The 23,558-nt window shown below is 37.4% G+C and overlaps 2 protein-coding genes across 2 annotated transcripts in view; both read right to left on the reverse strand.

The window, feature by feature from the left end:
• Window positions 1-2,381: 2,381 nt before the first annotated feature.
• tamalin (trafficking regulator and scaffold protein tamalin) lies at window positions 2,382-19,000 on the reverse strand. The gene is made up of 8 exons (XM_084099197.1): window positions 18,584-19,000; window positions 14,856-14,908; window positions 13,933-13,987; window positions 10,540-10,642; window positions 8,480-8,573; window positions 7,795-7,861; window positions 6,043-6,109; window positions 2,382-3,633 (listed from the first exon to the last, which is right to left on the reverse strand). Exons 1-8 carry the CDS (start codon window positions 18,791-18,793, stop codon window positions 3,131-3,133), a joined length of 1,152 nt encoding a protein of 383 aa, XP_083955323.1. The 5' UTR covers window positions 18,794-19,000; the 3' UTR covers window positions 2,382-3,130.
• Window positions 19,001-19,982: 982 nt separating this feature from the next.
• Window positions 19,983-23,558, reverse strand: part of dgkaa (diacylglycerol kinase, alpha a) — a 32,130-nt gene continuing 28,554 nt past the window's right edge. The window contains exons 20-24 of the mRNA XM_084099293.1: window positions 23,149-23,239; window positions 22,607-22,784; window positions 21,787-21,904; window positions 21,390-21,450; window positions 19,983-21,048 (exon numbers count right to left, since the gene is read on the reverse strand). Coding sequence (XP_083955419.1) covers window positions 20,971-21,048; window positions 21,390-21,450; window positions 21,787-21,904; window positions 22,607-22,784; window positions 23,149-23,239 — 526 coding nt within the window. The 3' untranslated portion in view covers window positions 19,983-20,970. The remainder of the gene's footprint in view (window positions 21,049-21,389; window positions 21,451-21,786; window positions 21,905-22,606; window positions 22,785-23,148; window positions 23,240-23,558) is intronic.

Consider the following 23,558-nt stretch of genomic DNA (forward strand, 5'->3'; position numbering starts at 1 on the left):
GTTCTCCCCATTAACTCAGATATATGTTGTTGGTGCTGAACATGTAATTGCCTCTTGACTTTTGGTACTGTTTACCGACTTTCCATTGTTAACAACCACACACTCTATATATACTTTATGAAGACTATTGGCCTCATTCAAACAAATTGCGTATTTATGTGCACAGACTTACGTTTCCGTGCAAAACTTCCACCGGAATCACAACAGTGGCCTACGCATACATATTTTCTACACTGGTTTAATGCTGAACTCAAAATGGGGCGCGTGCCTGCAGTTAGTAATTTGCATAAAACAAGTCCAAACATATCCATATAAGGGCCTTCCGCACAAATTAACCGGTCTGACTCTTGCTTGTTTTCGCGCACATGTAGATTGAATTTATTCTGATTATTTATTTAATTCAGATTAATTTTGCGAATTTGAATGATAAAAAAAAAAAAAGATTTTCATTAGTATTATGAAAATAAAAATCACAATAGATTGAATTTGAATCATAAAAATGTTTTTATACACACATTTTACGCACAGATACGTGCAGAACTTATCGCTCTGTTACAAGGGTGTGGGTGGTTGGTTAAGCGTTGCTATGTGGTTGCTAAAGCGTTCTAAAAGGTTTTTAGCACGTCCTTAACGTTTGTTTGGTGGTTGCTTGGTGGTGGCCCATGTAAAAGTCCACTATCACATCTCTCTGACATTGATATTCTGGCCAGTTCATGTGCCCCAGGTCGCTTCTTTAATGCTTGTTTATTGTTTGTTTATTATTTAGATCCCCATTAGCTACTCCATTAAGCAGCTGCTATTCTTCCTGGGGTCTTAACAATTTTTACCAAAATATTAACATCAAAGCTGTACAACAATGAAGACAAATACAGAAGTGCACACAACATCGTCTAAGTCTTCTAACTCAAACACACACACACAACACAGCACAACACATATACACTAAACATAACAACATAACAATATAACAATATAAGCTCTTCTATGTACAAAATATTACCATTCTCTGGGTATAATATAAAATATAAAAATCACATTTCAATTGCCATAGCTCATTATACAGTCATTATTAATTACATAATTACAGTTACTCCAAAGTAAATAAATACAGTCTCAGTCTTTTGGAAAAACTAACATTGTGACTCTCTGAGACCAAAAATAACGGGAGCGAGTTCCATGCCACCATTTCTCTATAACACGATGTTCTTTGAAGTTGCTTTGTTCGACAAGCAGGTAAAAACTGCAAATACTGTATGAGATTTTTTAATAAAAATTTTAAGTATCAGTCCAAACAAGTTACACATCAATGTTTAAATTTTTTGATAGTGGTTTAGAACAAACCCAAGTAAAAGCAATAATAATACTGATGCTTACTTTAGGAAACATCACTAAAATATAAATACACGTATAAACAAACTCTAGTGTCCCGTCTCTACCAAGCTCCCATCTCTCTTGCTGTGCTAATTACATGCAACCCACTGTCAGCCCATTGTTTCGCCCAACCATTAAATGGCCCATTCATGGCTTTGCTTTAGGTCCCCTTGTCTTCAAACTAATTATGCTTTTACTTCTTTTTTCTTTTTTTTTTTACAATCCTCATGACTTGAAATGACTTCAGCCTTCGAAATCTGCTCAAAAACCCAATTATGTCTTAAGCTGACAAGTTACCCACACACCCGTCTCTGTAACTGAAGACGAAACAATAGCTAATCAAGACACAGGGAGTTACGCAGTACTGACACCAGCGACCATCCAAAGAGGCTCTGACGTAACGGGCACCGGCTGTAAAGGCAGACAAAAGGGAAACAACGTAAAGAGAGCCATAGAAAATAGAAGGGGGGATATTTTGTGACCTGGAGGGTCAGGCGCTACACTGGGATGATGATGCGGTTTGTGTCTTGTCAAAGCACCATGGGGGAACGTGTTTGTGTGTGCAGGCAGAGGGCAAGGGTTCAGCTCTGACCTAAAGGAAGAGAATCAAGGCTTGTGGTCTGGAATCCTGGGGTCACTCTTTAGATGCACATTCCAATGCATATTCCTAACAGCGACCCTACAATGAATTTGTTTGACATCACTGAAGGTCTCACAGAGCCAAGCATTAGAGGAATGTAACCAGCCCCTTCATACTACAAAACACACAGTCTCTGCCCCAAAGGAAGCTGTTGTTTTTGAGGTTAGGAAAGCACATTAGGCTGTAGTCTTTTGTATGAGCTGCCGGTATCGTAAGTGCAAAGAAAAATATTTTAGGAAGAAATCAAAGACGTCCAACACAATAAGAACACTTGTGCTCAAATGGCAGGGAATTTGTCAAGTGGACTTCGGGGAAAAATAACCTGAGAAATGTCAATATGAATTCAACATACAAAAGCATACAAAAGAAATTTTAAGGGAAAAATCCTTTTATTTTTCAAAACAATAGAAAAGTTATTTACACATACATGCCAATAGGCACTTATTAAATATCCTACAGGGCCTAAGTATTTGCAAATATAAATGATCAACTAAGAAAAATTCTTCATTTTGTACTTCAAACAACAACAAAAAAACTTCACAAAACTGAAAAAAAAAACATTAAATAAATAACTTAAACATTAACAAAATATGTACAAACATTTAATTCTTGATTTAGATGAAAAATGTGCACCAGGAAATAAAGTTAAACAATGTTAATAAAGTTTAAGGAGTTGACAAAGTAATTAAGACAAATTGGTTGATTTATTTTAGTCAACATTTTCACCATATTTTTGTCGTTAACTGTTATATTACTGGTTATAGAATTTTAAACGATATTCCAGCAACAAATAGAAACGCATCCACATCTACTCAGCATTTTAGACAAACATTTAAGTTGCCCAACCAATCTTGTGTGAATGTTTTGATTCAGATTTTAAAAGCAAATGCTTTGAAACTTTTGGCACACTCAAACTAAATTACTTCTAATCTGTCCAAACACTGGAAATGAACGAGGCTCTCGATTTTTGAAAACACTTTTTTTTTTTCTTTTTTTTTTTCTTTGGTTTGTCTTGGCTTCCAATTTTGGTCTTCAGTTTGTTTTTTTGGATGCATTTCACATTTTAAACATTTAGTCTTTGGCTAAGTGAGTCTTTGAATTTTAGTCTGTTTTAGTTTCTCACAGTTTGCTTTCCTCCTCTTCCAGGGGTCGGTTTAGTCCGGGAATGTACTTCAACAGCCTCCGCCTGAAGCTCTTCTGTTTGGGTTTGCGCTGCAGTGTGCTGAAGCCTCCGCACTGCTGTTTTTCTCCATTAGGCACCGAGGACGATGTCGGGCCCCTCATGTAGCTGCGTGTGCTGGCGCTGCGGATCAGGGTTGTCTTGGCAGTAGCAAAGAGCTCGCTGGCGGGTCTGGTGATCCGTGGACGGCCGCTTTGAGTCTTCTCTTGGTTTGTGTCGAGCTCGTCGTTGCTGGTGTTGTTGCTACGTTCCCCCTGGTAGAAGCAGGTTTGGTAGAGTGGATCGTCCTCGGCCGTGGCGGCACTGAGGTGGCTCACGCTGCTGCTCGTGCTTCCGGTGCCATGTAACGCGCGCATGGCCGCGGGGCTCGGAGCTCCCAGACTACCGTACACGCCGGCTGACTCAAGAGACTCGTACATAGCCACGTCACTCATTACGATGCCTGTGAGAGTGAAAACAGATAGCTAAATTAACCTCTGGAAATGTTTTGAAGCAAGACACCAAAGTTGAACAGAGTAAAAAAAAAAAAAAAATTAACTAATAGATATCACCATACTTCCCCAGTTGACTGATTATAATAAGAATTGCAACAAAAAAAATTGTATTACCAGTTTTCTGAAATGTCATGTTTAAATATGCAAATAAGCCATCATCTAATTTATGTACAAATTTGCACAGAAATCTGAACATTGGATAAAACCAGGTTAAAAATTCTTGTTTCATTTTGTTGACAGAAGGGCTTTTCACACTGGCTACGTATAAATAATCCGACAGTAATCGGATTGACGGCTAAATCGGACTGAAGAGCCTTCATGTAAACACTTTAATCGATCCGACTGAGCTTGATCCAAATGGAATTTCGATCGGATTGAAAGGGGTGGTTTATTCTTTTTCTATTCCGATCGAGAGGACATGTAAACACTTGATCGGATTGAAAACCGAAACTGAAAGGACTGCACAAGTGCGCATGTGCAATGACGCTGAAATAGCGTAATTGAGTATGACACGCAGAACGAGCTGTTCCTGTTGAATAAAGTGTCATATAAATGAGTGTCCCATCATTCTAAAAATCTCCTTTCACTCCTCAGCGTCTGTGAAGTGGAGCAGGACAACGTCCCACCAGTCCTTGTTTCGGATTCTCATCCACAGACGACTGGTTTTGTGCATTTTTACTGCGTGATAAATATAAGCGCACGGCACAATGGTTCATATGCTCATTTACTCCAAATTATGACCAGAAATGGATAAATATTAAGTCTGCTGTTTAAAACAAATTAAGAACCAATGTAGGAGAATAGTTAGTATGCGCAAACAGCAGGAAAGTCTGTATATTCGTGCAGTGTGCGCATGTCAAAAAATATCTTCCGATATGGAGCTCGAGATCACGTTTCGCTTTCATGTAAACACTACATTCAGATTCATCAATCGAAATGAATTCAGTCTGATTGAAACAAAAGTTGTGAATGTAACCGTAGCCACTGAGAGTAACCATAGCAAAAATGTCAAATAGTGACTGAAAAGACCGTTTCATTCTCATAGTCCGAAAAGTCCATTCAGATAGAAAAAACTTGATTCGGCAATATATGAGGATGCGCAATGCTAGAGCCGTTATGTAAACGTATTGTGTGCGGGGGGCGTTAGTCTAATCAGAGACACTGACACCACAAATATAGACGTTAACACCGGGATTAGGAATGTAGAGTGTGAAATACAGCAAAAGAATACCAATGATTAATTGTTAAAGGTATCAGCGATTTCAGGCCCAAACATAAATGATCACATTCATCTAATCTTTCCTAACGATCCGCTAGCTGCCCGCCCCATAAGAATGCCGTCAAAAAAACGCGTCTCTGTAGGCAGCCTAGGCTCTGAGATCTGCACACAAAAACAGTTGGTTTCACCAACACTCAAAACCAAAATAAATAGTGTTCCAACCAATCACCGACAGGGATGGGTGTTGTGAGGTTTTGCGCTCGTGCACGGCTGCCTATGACGCCTGCACGCGAAAACCTCACAACACCCCACCCCTGTCGGTGATTGGTCCTGAAATCGCTGATACAACCTTTAACCCCAGGTCATTTATAAGCAATGTGAAACGTGAAGCAAGGATTCCGTTTACCCGGGGTTTACGATGACCCAGGGTTAATTATAAGTGTGAAAAGCCCAATAGAGTCAAAGGGATTTTTGATATCTCTTTATCATTCCATAAATCAGAACATACTGTAAAACAAAACAAAAATTACCATGTTTTTAGGAATGAAAATCAGGGAAATTATATGTAAACAAACCTCTCTGTAAAGAACCTTTACATGCATAGATAGAAATAAAACAGTTAAACGTTTGGTGTATGTTAAGAGCTACTGAAATGGCAATTTCTGGCTTTGTGCACAAATAGATGAATTGCGATAAAATAAAAATGTATTTTGCATGTTTTCCTTCCACTCGTCTGAAAAAAACAAGTTATGTAAAAAAAAAAAAAAACAGGTTTTGCATGTAGTGTCTTGCATTCAAGGAAAATTACTCTTTGTTTTAAGATTTTTTTAATAATTAGTCTTTAAGAGATTCTGCAGACTAGTATTGTATTATGTTGGTATACTAAGGCATTTAGTTTGAGCTTTAGTCATACTGGAAAAATACTAGCATATGCTTCTAAATATGTTTCTCTTCATTTATCACACTCTTTAAGTGTCTAGCAACCTTGTGCGTACAGGAAGTGTTTTGTGGCACATAAATGCATGCAGAAGTGCTCAGATGTCCAACTTTTACACGCTATTAAAACAACCTCATTAGCAACTGGTGGCTTATTCAAAGGCCTGTGTTAACAAGATTTCTATCATGTGCTAAAACTCACCATGCACAAGCCGCTGTTCTTGCACCATTAGCGATCTGTACTCATCCCATTTCTCATGCAGGGTTTGCTGGAGAGACAAAAGACACAGTAAGAGTCATTCCACGTGTCATTTGGCTGATCTGTTCATTTACTTTTTTCCCCATCATCATCATAGAGAACAGGGAAGTGCGTGGTCAGCGAGGTCAGACTTAGCTCTCAGTTCTCCATCGCTACTTCTCGAATCAACAAGCCATCAAATCTGAACGAAATGCAGAGTTGTTTGTTGTCTGGGTCAATTTTTTTAATCATAATTCTTTTCGTAAAGTTAATTTGTTGAAGTAATGAATGAAAAGATGGTCTTTCATGATGTTTTTTACTTTTTGTAACTATTGTGGTTTTGATTGGTTTTATTTGTTATTCTACAGAATAAAAAATAAAAAAAAACACTCAATGGAAGGCATTTCACAGGGATGCACCGATATTCAAAGTCAAGAGCAGATAATTATTTTCATGTTATGGGAGATAACTGTTAAACGGCCGATAATAATTCTATACTATTTTGTTTAAATAAATAAAAGTTAAAACTAAAATCAATTGTTTTAAATGCTACAAGACAAGTACATTTAAGCAGCACAACATTATAATGTACAGTGTGAAAAATTTATATTAATTTTAGGGTTTGCAAAAGATTACATTTAACAGTGTTTAAACTAGCGTTTTTAAATATTAACTTTAAGTGTTATTTATATACTATTATAGTTTTGATTTTTTTTTTTCAGTTTTAATTTTAATTTTTGTTTAATTTATGTTATGTTATGTTACTTAAGTTATTTTATGTGACTGTGCCATATTTATTGTTTTTTTTAAATAAGTTTTAATAATTTTATTTTTATTCACAGTTTTAGTCATTTTAATACTTCAACTTAAATGGAAATTTTAATTTTTAATCGTTCCAGTTAACAATAACTCTGAAGCAAACAAAAGCAAACACTGAAGCGTGAGCATAACATGATGGCACATGTACTCTAAATGTAAAAAAGTAAATAAGCATTCAAAATTAAACATTTAATAAAAAAAAACTAATTATGTCTGATTACCAATACGGCCAATATTATTTTCCCATAAGACATTTGATTAATTGGTAGATATTAGACATTTCAGTTAACCACTCCACTGGTTGACTTTAAATTAGGTTTTTTTTTTAGTTTGCATTTAAATAAATTATTTTCTTTCAACCATGACAAAGGTATCTGTGCCAAAACATGTTGGTTTAAAGTTCTCCAATCAACAATTGCAAAACTCTACCCTTCTAGTTACATCATCAGCTCAGTTAATATTATAATATTTATAAAAGAGAGCTTGTGCATGTCTCATATACAACTGTGAATTCAAAAGAGCTGTGTAGCAAATATGACATGAACACATATATAACCATGTTCACCATCACCATGATTCTGCAACTCTCAAAAATTGCAGAAGCGAGTATCAAAATGAAACCGTATTCTTTTTGTAGTTAAACTTTATAGCCAAGGCATCTTCTTACACATATGAGAACGTCCTGAGGAATGTAAAAATGTGCCGTGCTTCTTTTCAGCTGTACTGCGAGTATGTGCGGATTAAGACTGGACTGTCATTGGAACAGGTGGGGTGTGAGAGGAAACAGGTGTGGTCAGCACTAGTGTTTGGTGCCAGGCCGGGGCAGCTGTGTTAAAGCTGGGCTTACATTACAACACTTGTAAACGACACGCCGCTTGATACATGCATGTGACTTACCTTTAGATACTGCAGTCGGGCTTCCAATTCTGCTTTTCTAATAGAGTTGCTGTAGACCGTTTCTAGCCTAAAACAGGAACAAAATAAAACAGTGTTGCATGACAAAGTCACTTCCTATACTGTGCAGTATTACATGTCTTCAAACCTTCAATCTAATAAACACACCAATTAAAGTCAAATAGCTCTTTAAAACAGACTTCAGACCACAACGTGTCTGAATATGAGCTTAGTGGCAATTTAAAACTCCCCTTCCCCCAAATGTATATGATTTCAAGACCGGCATTGGTGATATGGATATGAAGCAAGAACCTCTTTTTACTGGGCTGCTGTAAACTCAAATTTACAGCATAACCCCATGTTTAAGTGTGGAAATAATTGAGTTAAAAGCCGTGGAGAGGGAAGGCATGAACTGCTGTGCATTCATGTGGTTCACATCTACACTTTATAAAAGGAGGTTCATTTTCTCTGGCCTTTCATCTTTTATTAAACAGAAAATAAACGGGGGGAAGGAAAGTGTGGTTCCAATCAAGTAATAGCAGATCTATTTCTTCAAGCTAATCAGAAAAGACCACAGGTACACTTGAAACAATTAAGTTTCAATTTAAACTTTTAAAACCATTCTATTTTGGGGAAAATGTGACTATTTTGCTTCTCAGACATGGAAGAACACTGAACATCTACATACCTAATGTCGTTGCCTGATGATTTAATGAGCTGGACGATTTCTTTATGGCGAAAGCCTTCCACAGAAGTGTCGTTCACGCTGGCAATCGTGTCTCCTACAAAGCCCAGAGAAGAGTGTTCAACTGAGAACTGATCTGATTGGAAACTGTATACTAACATTTAGTGTGCTGTGCTGCCTTAGAGTGATATTTCAACCAAAAATATAAATTCTGTCATGATTATTTACTCACCCTCATCTATTTTGAAACCTGTATTGACTGACTTTCTTCTAAGGAGCACAAAAGAAGACACTTATTGCAGAATGTCCAATTTCAACACAACAAAGGTGAATGGTGACCACAAGTGCTACGCAAGAGTTCAGAGGAAACATTTTCAGTGAACACATTCAGTTTTAGTCTGTTACTCACAGAAAGCTATTGCTTGGCTTCTGAACATTTAAAATAGTGCACAAGTTGAATGGACTACTGTTATAGTGCTTTATTTTAACCTTTTTAAAACTTGACGTCACATTCACTTTCATTGTACAGAAAAAGGCAGCGTAACCATTCTGCTAAACACCTCCTTTTGTGTTCCACTGGAATAAATTACCATCTTCTAGTTTTCTTTTTCTTCTCGCATGACAAATAGACTTCACACATCAATATGTAATGAAACAATTTCTTTTGTCCTAGGAGAGTTTGGGGTTTTCTTGTCTTAGAACGATGAGGTCATGTGCTTTTGAGAGACAGACCGAAGGTGACAATAGCGCAAAGCATGCAGGGAATGCAGGAAGCGAAACCAACACACACGCACAGCAACTCTGAGGAGGAGTTCCTGTTTACTACTGATCTGACATCAGTATGAATCATAATTGTTATATTTTGGACTAGGAGAAGATTAACTGATTCTAGGACAGAGCAAATGGATACTTTAGATGCAGAAGTGTTTTTTTTCTCATAGAGATTATAGAAAAGAATACAGATTCTGCATATATTAAATTTCAAGAGGTAACAATTCATAAAAGCCTGAATGTGGCTTTACAGCACAAAGACAAAGATGTATTTTTAGAAAACCATCTTGTTTTACTTGTCAACATCTTCTAAATAAAGTTGCTTACAAGTTTCTATAAGGATTAAACTACCACAAAGATGCAAGTTTACATGCATGACGAACCGCTGTAACCGTTGTAGCGTTTGAGATGTAATTAATTTAACATTGAGCAAAATTAGTTTCTTTAAGTAATGTTAACCGCAGATCTACTGTTCAAAGCAAGGATTGCATTAAGTAAGGATGCATTAAAAGTGATCAAAAGTGACAATAACGACATACATAATGTTTAAAAAAACAACAACTTTAAATTGTAATATTTCACAACATTACAGATTTTACTGTATTTTTGACCAAAGGCAGCCTTGGTGAGCATAAAACTTCTTTTGAAAACATTTAAAAAAAATCTTACTGACCCCAAACATTTTAACGCAGTGTGTATGTGCGTGTGTGTGTATAAATATAAATATATATGTGTATACACACATATAAACACTTATTTATTCCAAAATGATATGTCAGGATGAAAGATTTATGCCAAGTCCAATAAGAGCTCAAACAAAAGGGGAACAACAGAAATGTTCAAGAAAAAAACCTAGCAGATTCAAATAGAGCTTGCATATAAGCATGCAGCCCACACAAAAAAAACCCAGAGTGACTCGACTGTATTCTGTTTTACAGTTTGAAAGAGTAAAAATCCATCACCTGTCTACGTGGGTGCTGACCTGTGATATTTGCTCTTGCTTAAACAGTAGGGCTGTCACTCAACTGTTCTGCTGTTGACAGATTGACGAGATCTAAGAGTCAGAAAGCAAGCCTTCTGAAATATTACTCCCGTTCACACAGACTCATTTTACTACAAAACAGGACGTTCAAGAGGTGGAAGAAGGAAAGTGATCCTTGTTTTTGCTTTGAAATGTACTCCCTTTGACCCCGAGGACTACTCTGAATATTCTAGCCTCGGTGTCAAATGCTGGTTTAGAGCGGGACTGAATGAGCAAACATTAAGGGTGGTGTTAATGTGAGCACACTTACCGACTTTAAGGCCTGCAAGTTGGGCAGGACTGTCTTCGTGAACTTTGCAAACAAAGGTGCACATCTCCACCGAGTTCTCACTCTGGTGATGCAGTCCGTATGTCTGCAGGCACACACACAAAAAAGGATGGTAAACAATGCAGCCTCTTGTACAGAGAGTGATGTTATTTATAGATCTGCATTCAGATTATACTTAAGTAAACAAAACGAGTCATAGTCTAGCTAGTAAAGGTGTGCCACTTTCTTCAACACTAGGACTTATTGTTCGACGTAGCATCGCTAAATCAGGTCTGATAGCATTTCCACAGTGGCTTAACACCATCATGTGCTCAATGACGAGAATGTTGACCTGCACGCCTTCACAAAGACTGACTAACAGCCTCAATGGTTTAAAGGAAGCTGAACGTGAGGAGCGGCTTCAGGTCGTTTACACACATGCAAACATCCTTGATAAACAAGCCACACCGAAACTAGGCTGTTTGAAACACCTGTGTTTTGTTGTCATTTCGATGTTTGATCTGAATGCAGGACAACTCCAAGCCATCTGACTGAGGCTACTTTTTTTTTTGGCTAATCATATAATAATATAAATATAATATAGCCGACATAGACAAAGCGGTTTCCAAATTAGATGGATGGATAACATACAAAATATTATATTATAACACAATAAAATATAATATACCCACGACCCTACATAGGACAAGTGGTTTCAAAATGGATGGATAACATTGTTTTAAACTGTAAATTATGTTTAAAAAAAATGTTTTAGCAGTAGCAATAAAATGTAGTTTGCATCATTAAGATCTTATACAGTTCATCTATTCTGCAATAAAAACAACAAGTCAGCTTTAGTGGACTAGCACCTGGATCTCTGTGTAAACTGTGAAGGATGTTAAGTGGCAATAACATATCATAGTGGTGTGAGATATTTTATAGAATTACACCACAAATTCTAGTTAAGAATACAATGCAACTCTACACAGCTAGAGTTTAAAACAGAGCAGGAAGAGACACAGTGAGACGTCGATATGCAAAACATCAGCTTCAGTTTCCACCATAACTGTAATCAGTAGCTCAGTTCAAGACGCACGCACTGATATACTGATGCCATTTGGAAGGGTCATTTGCATGTTGGTGCCTATATCGGTGGTATCTTTGGTTTACTGACGTGTAGATTCAAATGAGCGTCTCAATTTGCTGTTCATTTCCTGATGTGAGTGGAGCCATAATGTTTTTTGTAGCGTGCAACATTTACACCAGTCACCAAAGAGACAAGCTGTGGCTTTAAGGCGTTCACACGATGTTCACTTTCACAATGAATGACAATTAGTTAAGTGTGTAAAATGCGTAGGAACGCCTGATTTCAACGCCTTGGAGGATGGCTGATGTTGGTGCTCATTTCCTCAACTGAAACCCAAAGCTGTTGTTGAGGTTAACAGCTTAGTGAGCGGAGGACACTGTTAAACCTCAATTTGTCAAAAGAAAGGTGAATCTGACTAAACTTTTGATGACTTCATAAAGTTTGCCTTGGTTCACGTAAAAACTAACATTCTGTTATCATTTACTCACCCTCTGGATGTTACAAACCCCTATGGCTTTCTTTCTTCAGCAGAGCACAAAAGATTATGTTTTAAAGAGGGCTCACACTACACCTTACCATTACAATGAAAGTGAATGGGGACTGGGGCTGTTAATGTCCAAAAAGGCACCATAAAAGTGGTCCATATGCTATATTTCAAGTCTTCTAAATCAATGCAACAAATTTATGTGAGAAACGTACTGAAATTTCAGCCGATATTCTTGCTTGACAGCCAGTCCCCATTCATTTCATTGTATGGAAAAGACCCTTTTCGACATTCTCATTCTGCTATAAATAACTTATTTTATATATTACAGATGAAAAAGGGTAATACAGGTTTCAAATATCATGTGGAGGAGTAAATTTTGAAAACATATTTTTTGGGTGAACTGTCCCTTTAAGAAAAGCCACTATGGTGTTAAATACCTGATGCAATATTGTAAGGTCTGAACTCCCAATTATCACTCATTTAGGAGAAAAAAAAAAAGCAAATGTCTATCTCTGAAAAGTGAATCATTTATAAAGTGTTTTCAAAGGTTTGGAATAGCCTGCTTCCTTCCTCTTCCCACACACTCCAAATGCTTACACGAATCTCTGAGACTCCAAGCGCCTCAGGAGATGCAAAGTACAGACATATTTACATAGTAGATACGGCCAACCGTATCCCCAACTGCTAAGAGAGTCAAACAATGTTGTCTACAGCACGCCATCCCAGAAAACAATTCATTTCTTGATATTTCGACATATCATGTGACAGAAACTTGATGTCATATCCTGTACTAGAGGACAAGGCCGGAAAGGAGGGACCCTCCGTCCTGCATCTGAACTATTATACATTACTAAATATAAACTAGCTATCTGGCACATATGTCACAACAAATGACCTACTGCTTTGAAGCAGAATAAATAATTACGAATGCTGAGTTCAGAATCGGTTGCACATCGAGTATTCAGGCTTTGATAAAGTGAGTGTTGTGATGAATACATTACAAGACAAGCACTTTTTTTTTCTTTTTTTTTTGTCAAAACTAACTGGATTATATGTGGAGAAACCTTAGCTAATACTTGTTTCTGTTGAAATGAGGTGCAATCCACTGAAGTTTAATCACAAGTGAGACCTTGAAGCTGAATATAACTTAACAATGAAGAGATCCTTCATCCAAGGTCTTGCTTTTATTTAATCCTGAGCAGCCCACCCACATGTACAAGCTAAGGGGGCGTTTACAAGACCCTGTTTTCAACTAAAAATAGAAAACGTATGCATGATTTTGACCACTCATGTACACAAAAATGGCATTTTGGGGGCCTGAAAATGCTAACTTGTGAAAATGGGTTTCAAAGTGCACGTTTTTGAAAACGATACCGTTATCATCTTTGTGTAAACTACAAAAAGGAGAACTTGAAGATCTTGACGTCAAAGTGACGTCGCCAAATACTGGCCTGGCATGAATACAGCGCTCTTAAATCGTTACACTTTATTTTAAGGTGTCATTGTTACAGTGTAATTATATACTTAAGTACTGAGTAATGTTAAGCAACTACATGCACTTACTATAGGGTTAGGGCAGGATTAGGATTTGGTTGAGGGTTAGTTGCATGTAATTATGCATAATTTACTGTTATTCCTAAGTGATTGTAACATTTAACAAGGACACTGTAAAATAAAGTGTTACCGTTTTTAGTACATCATTGTCGTGTAAACGTACCCTAGATCACTTTAGAAAGATTTTACATTATTTTTCACCAGTTCAGATGCTACGAACGAATTCAGATAATATGTCTTGCACACAGAGTGTCTAAATCCCTCTTACCTGGATTTCAAAGCCAAAGGCCTCCTCCTCTTTCTTCTCCAGGATCACCGTTTTCCTGGAAGGAAATTCAGCAAAACAGAGGGGATTCTGTTAATATGAACAGAGGAAAGGGCTGCTATACAGAGATGGTCTGACTGGTTTAGTCTCAGTCTATGAGCTTGACTAACTCTCAATGCTTACAGGAACAAGGATGACGAAAGATCACAGAGGAAATGCATAATCAACCCCATGATTCCGCTATTTAGGAGGATACGTCTTTATGGCGTAATAGTAAACGTGTGAAAAAGTAAAAAAGCACCAAATACTAAGTGTGATATCTGAATAGCTCACTCTCAAACGTTGTTTTCAGTATACTTTCAGTTTCATACTTATACAGTGCGTTTTGTTTCTCAATAAGAACAACAACCTCAGGGCATGAATTACTAAAACAGAGGTGCACTTTAATCAAGAGATGACTTCTGTGTTGATAACACTAGTTGTCTAGACAATTAAGCAATTTCAGGATTCAAACGTGTAAATCATGTTTTTCTCAAAGCACTCATACATTATTAGGCACTCATGAATTATGTATATGCATTGCATATACTCAACAATAAAGAGACGCATACATACAGTCAAGAAAGATCATATTTGACCATCTGGCCGATCCAACACACACACTTCCCTTTTTATTCACAGATTCACTCAGGCCTCATTTCATTCACTCAGTCCTCTGAAACAGGCCCCTTTATATAAATCTATAATTGTGTTTGTTCAAAGGGGGTTATTTTTATTCCATGACACCTTGTAAAAGGCGTGAATGACTATGGTCTGACGTTTTCATGACTGTCTAAATAAATCAAGCGTATTTTAAGGAAATAACGATGACGCATGCATACGCCAATCAAATCTGTGTAGGTGGAAGAAAAGCAGGGGCAATTTACCTTTGTGGTTCTGGAGACTGTGAGAGGGGCTTCCATTTTTGCAGCCCACCGTTCTGTTCAGCAAGACAGATTTATGCGGAGGAAAGATAGAAAGACAAGAGAAAGAAAATTAGTGTCTGGGACTTTTGGAAGATCTGCCCTTGTGCACTCCCCTTGATCAACAGGTCTTTAGGTTGTGCTCAGTGTGTTCATTTCACACATATGTTGTTTAACAGCTCGGATGACAATCGCAGACAAATAACCGGAAATGCATGTCTGACGCCCTCTCTGAACCGTTCCTGTCACGGCTTTCTGATCTTATTTTATCTCCAGACTACAGGTTTGCTTACAGTAAATGTTTTGGAAATCATCACAAGGATGATCTACGATGTAGCCAGATTGGTTCTGGCATGTTCTACAACAACTTTCCTGATGTTCCGGCTGATAACTTTGAAAACCCAACACAAAAAACACAACAGATATAAGTATTCATTCATATTACGCCCGCTCTGACAGACGCCCATTCAATCGGGCTCTACCTCAACCCCAACAACTTCAGCTTTCCACAGAGTGCACTTTGTGCAAGAACCCTCCTAAGCTAGTAAAACGTTGCCTTTCTTTATTTTCGTACTCTTTGAGAATTGTCGTAGGGTCCCCTCAATGACTTCATTTATTTCCATGTAACTAAGAGGGTCCCTCGGGGGCAGTTGGATGGAGAAGCAAAGCTCTCCGCCGCACAATACCCTGTTGTGGCCCGGCGTTTACGCAAAATGTAGGAGTCACGATACAGAGAACTGTTCATAAACCTACCCTGCCCTACAATCCAAATATTGCCGTGTAGTACTCCACTGTGAGCAAGCCTTGTTTAGGACTCATTTCTGCTAATTAAAATACAACATTTAAATGTTGCTGGCTAGTTTGAGTCAAGCAGCTGTGAAGGAGCTGTTGTTTTTTACTTTAAAATGGCAATTGAAAAATTGCTGTCATACCACACAATTCATCTAAAACACAGCAACAGTCTTTAATGAATAGTTCACCCAACAATGAAAACTATCATCATTTACTCACCCTCCTGTCATTCCAAACCTGAATGACAAAGCATTGGACTCAGTGACTTTCAGAACAGAAACAGAAACGTCCAACATAACATCAGTTACTTTATTCTGGCAGACGGTATAAAGTACCTTAGGCGAAAAAAAAATTCCAACTGCTATTGGTATTTTAAATGGGATCTTAAGATGAATCACAAGAAATTGCGTAGGTCTTAACGTAGTAGGTTTTAAAACTGATGTTATGTGTTATGGGTTTTTTTGTATTGTTTGTTGAGCCTTTGTCTAAAGACAATGTTCTACCCCTGTGGGGATAGACAATAAAGTTTTTAAATTTGAATTTGAATAAGAAAGAGAGCCATACAGGTTTGAAACAACATGAGGGTGAAAAAATGATGACAGAATTGTCATTTTTGGGTGAACTATCCCTTTAAGAAGATCAGAGCCATAACACATACTAGACTAGTATAGATGTTGTTTTGATTGCCACCAGACATGCAGCTACCCGGAGATATCAAGATCATATCAGAGCTATTTGAATTTCAAAAGCCATTTCATTACACGATCAACAACAAAACCACACTGACCCCAGTTTATTCAAGCTTTTTCAATTCTGCAGTAAATTCAGTTCCACACCACAAAGGTCACAGACAATCCGGAGGGGGCTTCTCTGCCCCGGACACTTGGTCAGGTTCCATAAAACGGTTTGGCTGGCCACACAGGAGGTGGACTGTTAAAGAGCAGGCCCAAAATTCAGCAGGGACACATATGAGATGTTTACAGTTACTCAAGAGAGTAAGACCTGTGTGTGGGTGGTCCGAAGGCACCGGGAAACACTTTACACCATGAGTGACCATGAAACACACTTCAGTGTGTCTAAACCCAAGGGCCAAAACCACACATCTGCATGGTCAAAGCCCAGGAGAGCAACTGCTTTTGCCAAAGCCGAGTGTAGAGGTGAGCAGCAGATTAATGTCTCTCTTTGGATTTGGAAGGAAGTGTGGGAGACTTTATACTAGATATATCTATACCTATAGTCCATACTATTACAAATTGCCGTAATAACAATAACAATACAGGGAAACATGTTCAGATATGTAAACTAATGTAATTTGCATTATTATTATTATTATTAATAATAATAAAATACAGGTGAAACATTTTCATATAAGTGAAAATCAAATGTGCATTATTTATAATTATTAATAAATAATAATAATAATATAAATATTAACAAAATATAATAATACAGTGGGAATACATTTTCAGATATGCAAATGGAAATCGAATTTGAAATAATAATAACAATAATTATAATTATTAATAAATGTTTAATATAAAATTATTCACGTGACAATATTTTCCTCTTGTTTGGGTCACTGTTAGCTTAAAATGCTACGCATTTCTCACTTGAGAATGAATGGTTGCTTAAGCATGCAAACCCTTTGACCTTGAGCAAATTTTTGCAAACAATGAAAAAAATAAGTTAGTTCTTAACCACAAACACTGGTGTTTCCTGCTGAATGCACAGCACAGTGGTGTCATGGCATTGCAATCTCTACTTTTTATGGCATGATATGAGTGATCTGTTGTATGAACAATAATGAATCAGAGTCATGCAGAAATGAAAAAGTAGTCACTCCTAAAGATTCGCATGACTGCTCATATGCATACATGCAAACAAGGTTCTTCAGAGGAACCGTCACATGCTGATGGTCACAGATGCACACTGATGGACAGGTGTGAATGAGTGCAGGTCTTGAAATTCTTTGCATGCCAAGCAAAGTGTGACAACTGCTTGAACCATTCAGGCAAGACTCAAACAAGGACATCATTGCTTTAACTATACTCCCCTTCAACAGAGGTTAATCCTGCAGCACTCCAGCATTGCACATTTCGAATGTCTCATACCCAGTTCAGAGCATCAAACAATGTGCTGATGATATGAATCAGGTGTGTTAATAAGGGACACATCCAAAATGTGCAGCTCTAGCCAATGATGATGGCATTTAAAGTCAATAAGAGAGGTAGAGCTCAACTTGTGTGCCTTTCAACTAATCAAACTTGAGTGGCGCATGCACACTGCTGCTTCTAATCAAAAAACTCACAGGACTGTTGTTTCTGAGCTTAATTAAGGCCAGACAACATCATGCAATCCATTCAAGATGTGCATAGAGGGCATGATATCAAAGAGGCTAACAAGTGTAATATTACTTCTAAAGTTTTCTCTCTATTAGCTGATATGAGTGTGAATTCAGTATTAACAGTGGAAACTACAGCTCATCCTTGCTGAAGAAAACACAAACTGGTGTGCTGGTCTTAACTGGTCTCCCAGCGAGACCAGTTGAACATTAGTTTGGCCAGACCAGCTTAACCCAGCTAAAATCATAATAACGTAGTTTACAATGTTGTAGTAGGATTTCCTTAACAAACAGTCTTAGCTTGTCTAACCAGCTGAAAAGTGTCCAGAACTCTTTCTAAAACCACCCAAAATACCAGTTTGACCATAGAGAGGCTGACTAAGCCCGGAAAATCCATCTAATGCTGGACTAAAAAGTTTTTTTTTCCAGTTGGGAATTAAAAGGTGGGTATATATCATAAACGGATCACTTTGCGTGTAAACTGCCAATGTTCATGAAACAATTTTAAGGACTCAAATACAGCGTTTCGAATCTTGAAACTAAAATGAAACGCTCTAACCTTTTTAAAGTTCCTTGGTAGGGTCCCTCCAGAGTAAGCGAGGGTCTTATAATTATACACCTCAGTGGAGTTTGAGGGTCCACGGTCCACAGTACAGCTGTCCGATTTGGAGGAGGTAAAGTAGATATCTCCACTGTCATGACACAACGACCCGCTGTCCGGCTCGTTTGAGTTCAGCTTCTTTACGCGTCGGAAAGTCATATTTTTCATAGTCCGCGTGTCACTCAATAAGCAAGAAACAGTGGATAAAAGAAGAGCGAGAGATGGAAAGTAGCCTACTGAGTGTGGGTGAGGAGACACCCACTCGGTACCAGCCTACACTTTGACTTGTGCAATAATCCCCAGCTCTCTAGCTCAGCAGCAGCAGCAACAGCATCCGCGGACAGACTCGTCGAGTTAAGGAAAGCACATGTGAAGGAATGAAATACTTGAAAAGGGGGAGGGATCTAGCGATCCTGCTATATTCAAAGGGGGCGGGGACACACAATTGGCGCGATGCGATTGGCCGTCATGCACAGAAGCGATGTACTTCAGCCACGACCATTACTTGAAACGGTTTTGCAGGTAGAAGTAGAGTAGTATTATTTACGATTGCATTTTAAGGCATTTAGTAAACACTATTATCAAGAGTGAATTAAGACTTAAAGTACTGTAGTTTGACAGCTAGCTATTTATTAAAACCAACTCTGTATGCAAGTTTTGTATGCAAGTTGATAAAAGTTACACAATAAACATTTCCAGTAAATTTTATTTGTAATATTTTTGTGTTTGGATATTAAAGTAACTTACATTTAGCCACATCATTCAACTCCTCGGTTCCCTTCAAAAGCCCACAATCGGTTCATTCGAATCGCACATGTTTGTAAGAGAGGCTCTTGACTCGAATCATTGAGTTCGAATCACTCGGGCCGATTCATTCCGGATAGCATAACGAACCGATTCATTAAAAAGCTTCGACTCTAAAGACAAGAGCACGTCTACTACTCACAATCAGACATAGCTAATATATGCCAGGCAGAGTCAGTGAAAGTTTATTGAAATTGGTGAACCTTGAATTAATAAAGGCCAACCAAATATAATTAAGCAATATTTGCAAAATTTACTAAAAATGATTTGAACATTTTAATATTAATTTAATATTTGGGTTATTTTATGAAATTGTATGAGAGTTAAGTATGAGAGTTTTCTCGTTTCAGTTGAGTATTTTGGTGTAGGCCTGTACATAAAAAAAACTTGTTTTAGTAGCCCAGAAATGGTAGGCCTATGAGAAAGTGAACTTGAACCCGATGCTTGATCAGGCTGGTGTAAAATTGTTAAACTGATGGCGCCCTCTAGTGCTTATATGCAGTAAAACATCTTATGAACGTTGTAGCAAATGATGAAAAAAGAAGAAAAGATATAACATTGAAATGTTTATTCAGACAAATTCACAAAATTAATAGATCCTCTACATTCTCAGGAACAACACAGAATTATAAAGCTTGCCAGAGGGCCATTCATTTGCAGTGTGTAATCTAAAACCTTTAGGATTTTGTCCATTGAGTTATCAGAAGAAAATAGAATAACAGAACTATCACTACTGAAATGTATGAAATGTTGCAAAAACAGTACACAACTGACTGAATACATTCTTGATAGGCTACAATGAAACCTAATACAATTAATTAACATACCATGGATTTTGTTTTAATATTATCTAAATATTACACCTACTATTTTAGGTGTACAATTTAACAGCAAATAAATTAGATGTCTCATCAAGCTCTTCAGCTTTTGATTTGCTAAATCTAGTTATTGTTCTGGCAAAGAGTACACTGGCACCTTGGATTAATCTTGACATTCATGATTAGTAACTGCAGAAGCAACAGAAGATTTAGGCTTGGCTAAGAAAAAAAATCTAAAGGAAAAACAAAAAGCACAGTGCAGAGTTAATGCAGATCTCTTTCTAATCTTACAGCAAAGTCACTGCGCATCAAACCTTCATTCACTGGATGCTTTGGAGTGATGCATATTTTTATGTATATCTACATAACCTTAAAACAAATATTCAACATATGTACTTGGAATGACCTGGGCATATGATATGTATATCACAGCAAAAAAAAAAAAAAAATGCATGCAAAAATGAATGCGTGACCTACTGTTTAAGAGCACTACATTTCTTTAAAGAGAGCATAATTGATATTAAGATGAACAAGTGAAATGTTTGTACCTAATGTAAGGATAATCTCCTAAAACACAAGGATCTGAGTAAGAGCTAAAACCTTAGTAAACATTTGTTGCAAAATTTACATAATCGCTTTAAACTTTCACTGGCTTCAGACTCAGTCCTTGTTAATGCACACAGTTTTGAAGCAATATGGATGATCCTCAAGCGAAGGTAAACTCTATTTCAGGTTGAAGAAGCCAGATTTGGCTTGAGGGCCCATCAGCATACTAGCTTGGTTCTTATGTGTGATGTGAATCTGAGGAAGTAAAATAAAAATGGTTAAAATAACAATAAGTTATTGTGTATAATATTTTTTAATCATTTGGAAACAACATTCATGATGCTTAAACAGTTTATGTCGCTTATTAGATTTGTAGAAACACACATTTTAATAAGACTTGTTTTGGTTGAGTGAATGAATCAAATGACTCACTCATAAAACACAAAAGACACTCACTTCTCACCACTTACAATGTAATCTGCAGAAAGGTTCACTGAACAAATCAGTGTATGAATCTGAATAAATCTTTATAGTGAACAGACTGGAATGACTCTTGTGTAAAAAAAGGTAGTATTTTGAAAGTGGTAGACACTTACGGTACAAGGTGGCTGCATCCACGGTTCTCCATCTATCTGCATTGGCAAAGGCTTCTTTGTCCTATAAATGAGTGTGCATTTTTGAATAAAACACTTGGGTAACATTTTTTTAAGCAAAAATAATGAATGAATGATATAATGCACAATTGCTTGGGGTGACTAAACACACATTCACATCATAAGACACAATAATGGTTAACAATGAAAAATGACAAAAGAATTAATGGGATGTAAATTGAATATTTTACTTTTGAATAAAAATCCAAACGAGTATGTAAATGCAGGGAATGCGGACTGACAGTAATGAACATGTCTGAGCATGTCTTGACTTGTCTGTGCCAGTAAGAGCTTGTTTAAAGACATCCATAGCTGATATTTGTTGGTAAGTTTGTCTCACCTGATGGTAATCTGATTTGTTTTGGCAAGCCGGACTGCGCTCTTCAGCCCTGTGTATATCTGTCCCATCTCAATGGCTCCTTCCAATCCCACCAACTCCACACGTTTATCGCTCATGTCTGTTTGGAGACAGTCCGTTGAGTGTTTTGGATAACCTTCATTTCAGTGCCCCTATTATGCTTTTTCGGAAATGACCATTTATGTCATGTAATATAGCTTGTGAATGTAAAAGGTCTGTGAAGTTTCAAAGATCAAAATGCACAATGAATGGAGTTATTGGCGCCCAAAAGAAATAAATGATTCTGAAACAAGTCGTCAGTCATCCCAGTCTTACTTCCTGCACAAACCAAGGTAGGTTTACAACAATTTTGCAAAATGCCAGCCTATGGTCTTCAGTTGTAGCTGAGGCCTCTAACATGTCGTGAAGACACTATTTTCTGCGCTGTGAAAGCAAATCCACATTGCGTGCACTTCCAAAGGATGAGGATACAGTAATCATTACTGTTCGTATCTTTGTCTATACAAGTGCTGAGAAAGCCTCTGGAGCTGAAATTCAGATATGCTAATGGGTGTTTCGTTACGACACGCTGTACACCAATCACATCAGACTGGGTCATCTAACCAATCAGAGTAGAGTAGGCTCTCGGAAAGAAGGTTAAAAGATGTGATGCTGCAGTGTATATTATGAGAAAATTAATGTGTTTTTTGACCTTGGAATGCGTGTAAACATATTGTAGGAGACATCAAATACAAAATTAGGAACTCTTAAAGTAGCATAATAGGGGCTTTATAGGTTTCTCCCTGTATATAATGAAACGTACCTTGCGGGCTCACTTTTAAGACTTCAGGGTCTACTATGACCTCAGGCAAGTCCTGGTCCGCTCTTTCACTTTTTTTGGCTTCACCCCACAGGTTGGAGCCACCGTGCATGCTGGGAATGTTGAGGACGGCAATTCCCTCCAGAGAAAGACAACTGAGATCCAACTGTTTCCCGCAACACTGGATAAGGCCAGACAGAGGCGCTGGGGTCAGTTCCGTTACTTTTTCCATTTTAAAAATTATTTCAAGGCGAATTCATGCATAAGCAGATTTTTAAGTAATGAATTGCATTTGCTTCATATTCTGAATGAATGCCCCTGATCTGGTAGATTAAAATGGGCCTGGTTTGAGCTCTGACAGACGACTAATACCAAAAGCAGGTTAATAACAGGTGTTATCACTCTAATGCCCAAACTGTGCTCATGCTTTTTAGATGATGCTTTTTGATGGGCATTTTTGATGATGCTTTCAGCACAAGGGAAGAAGGGACAAGGGTACCTCTTTGAACTCTCATGGGAGTGCGATCTTCTTCTTTTTTTCTTACCTCAATGGTGAGACACTCCTTGAGTTTTTTACAAGATGCTGAAATTGTCTCAGACGTGGCAAATTCAAAATACCACAGTTTGTTCTTCATCCTGAAAGAAAGATATATATGCATGAAGAGGAAGCCACAAACTCATTTAGACCATTTTTAGAACATTTTCTCTGGAGTTTTTTTTAATGGTTTATGTTTTTTGGTCATTAAATTGGATGCTGCTAAGGCAAACTTCTTTTCAAAAAAAGAAAAGAAAAAAGTAATAAATCAGGCTATTACATGTATGCACTTTTACAGGTGTCAGTAAGATTTTTTTTAATGTTTTTGACAGAAGTCTTTTTATGCTATAAGTAAAACAGTAATATTGTGAAATATTATAACAATTTTAAATAACTGTTTTCTATTTGAATATATTTTAA

This window comes from Abramis brama (assembly GCF_963993115.1).
Source record: "Abramis brama genome assembly, chromosome: 22".
Classification (NCBI taxonomy): Eukaryota; Metazoa; Chordata; class Actinopteri; order Cypriniformes; family Leuciscidae; genus Abramis; species Abramis brama.

Bases quoted from the DNA above. Each gene is read 5' to 3' on its own strand.
- tamalin (XM_084099197.1), bottom strand. From the start codon at position 18,793: ATGAAAAATATGACTTTCCGACGCGTAAAGAAGCTGAACTCAAACGAG. The intron at 10,643-13,932 runs GTAAGAGGGATT...GTGTGCCTGCAG, and splicing joins CCTTTGGCTTTGAAATCCAG to ACATACGGACTGCATCACCA. The intron at 3,634-6,042 runs GTGAGTTTTAGC...TCACTCTCACAG, and splicing joins AGAACAGCGGCTTGTGCATG to GCATCGTAATGAGTGACGTG.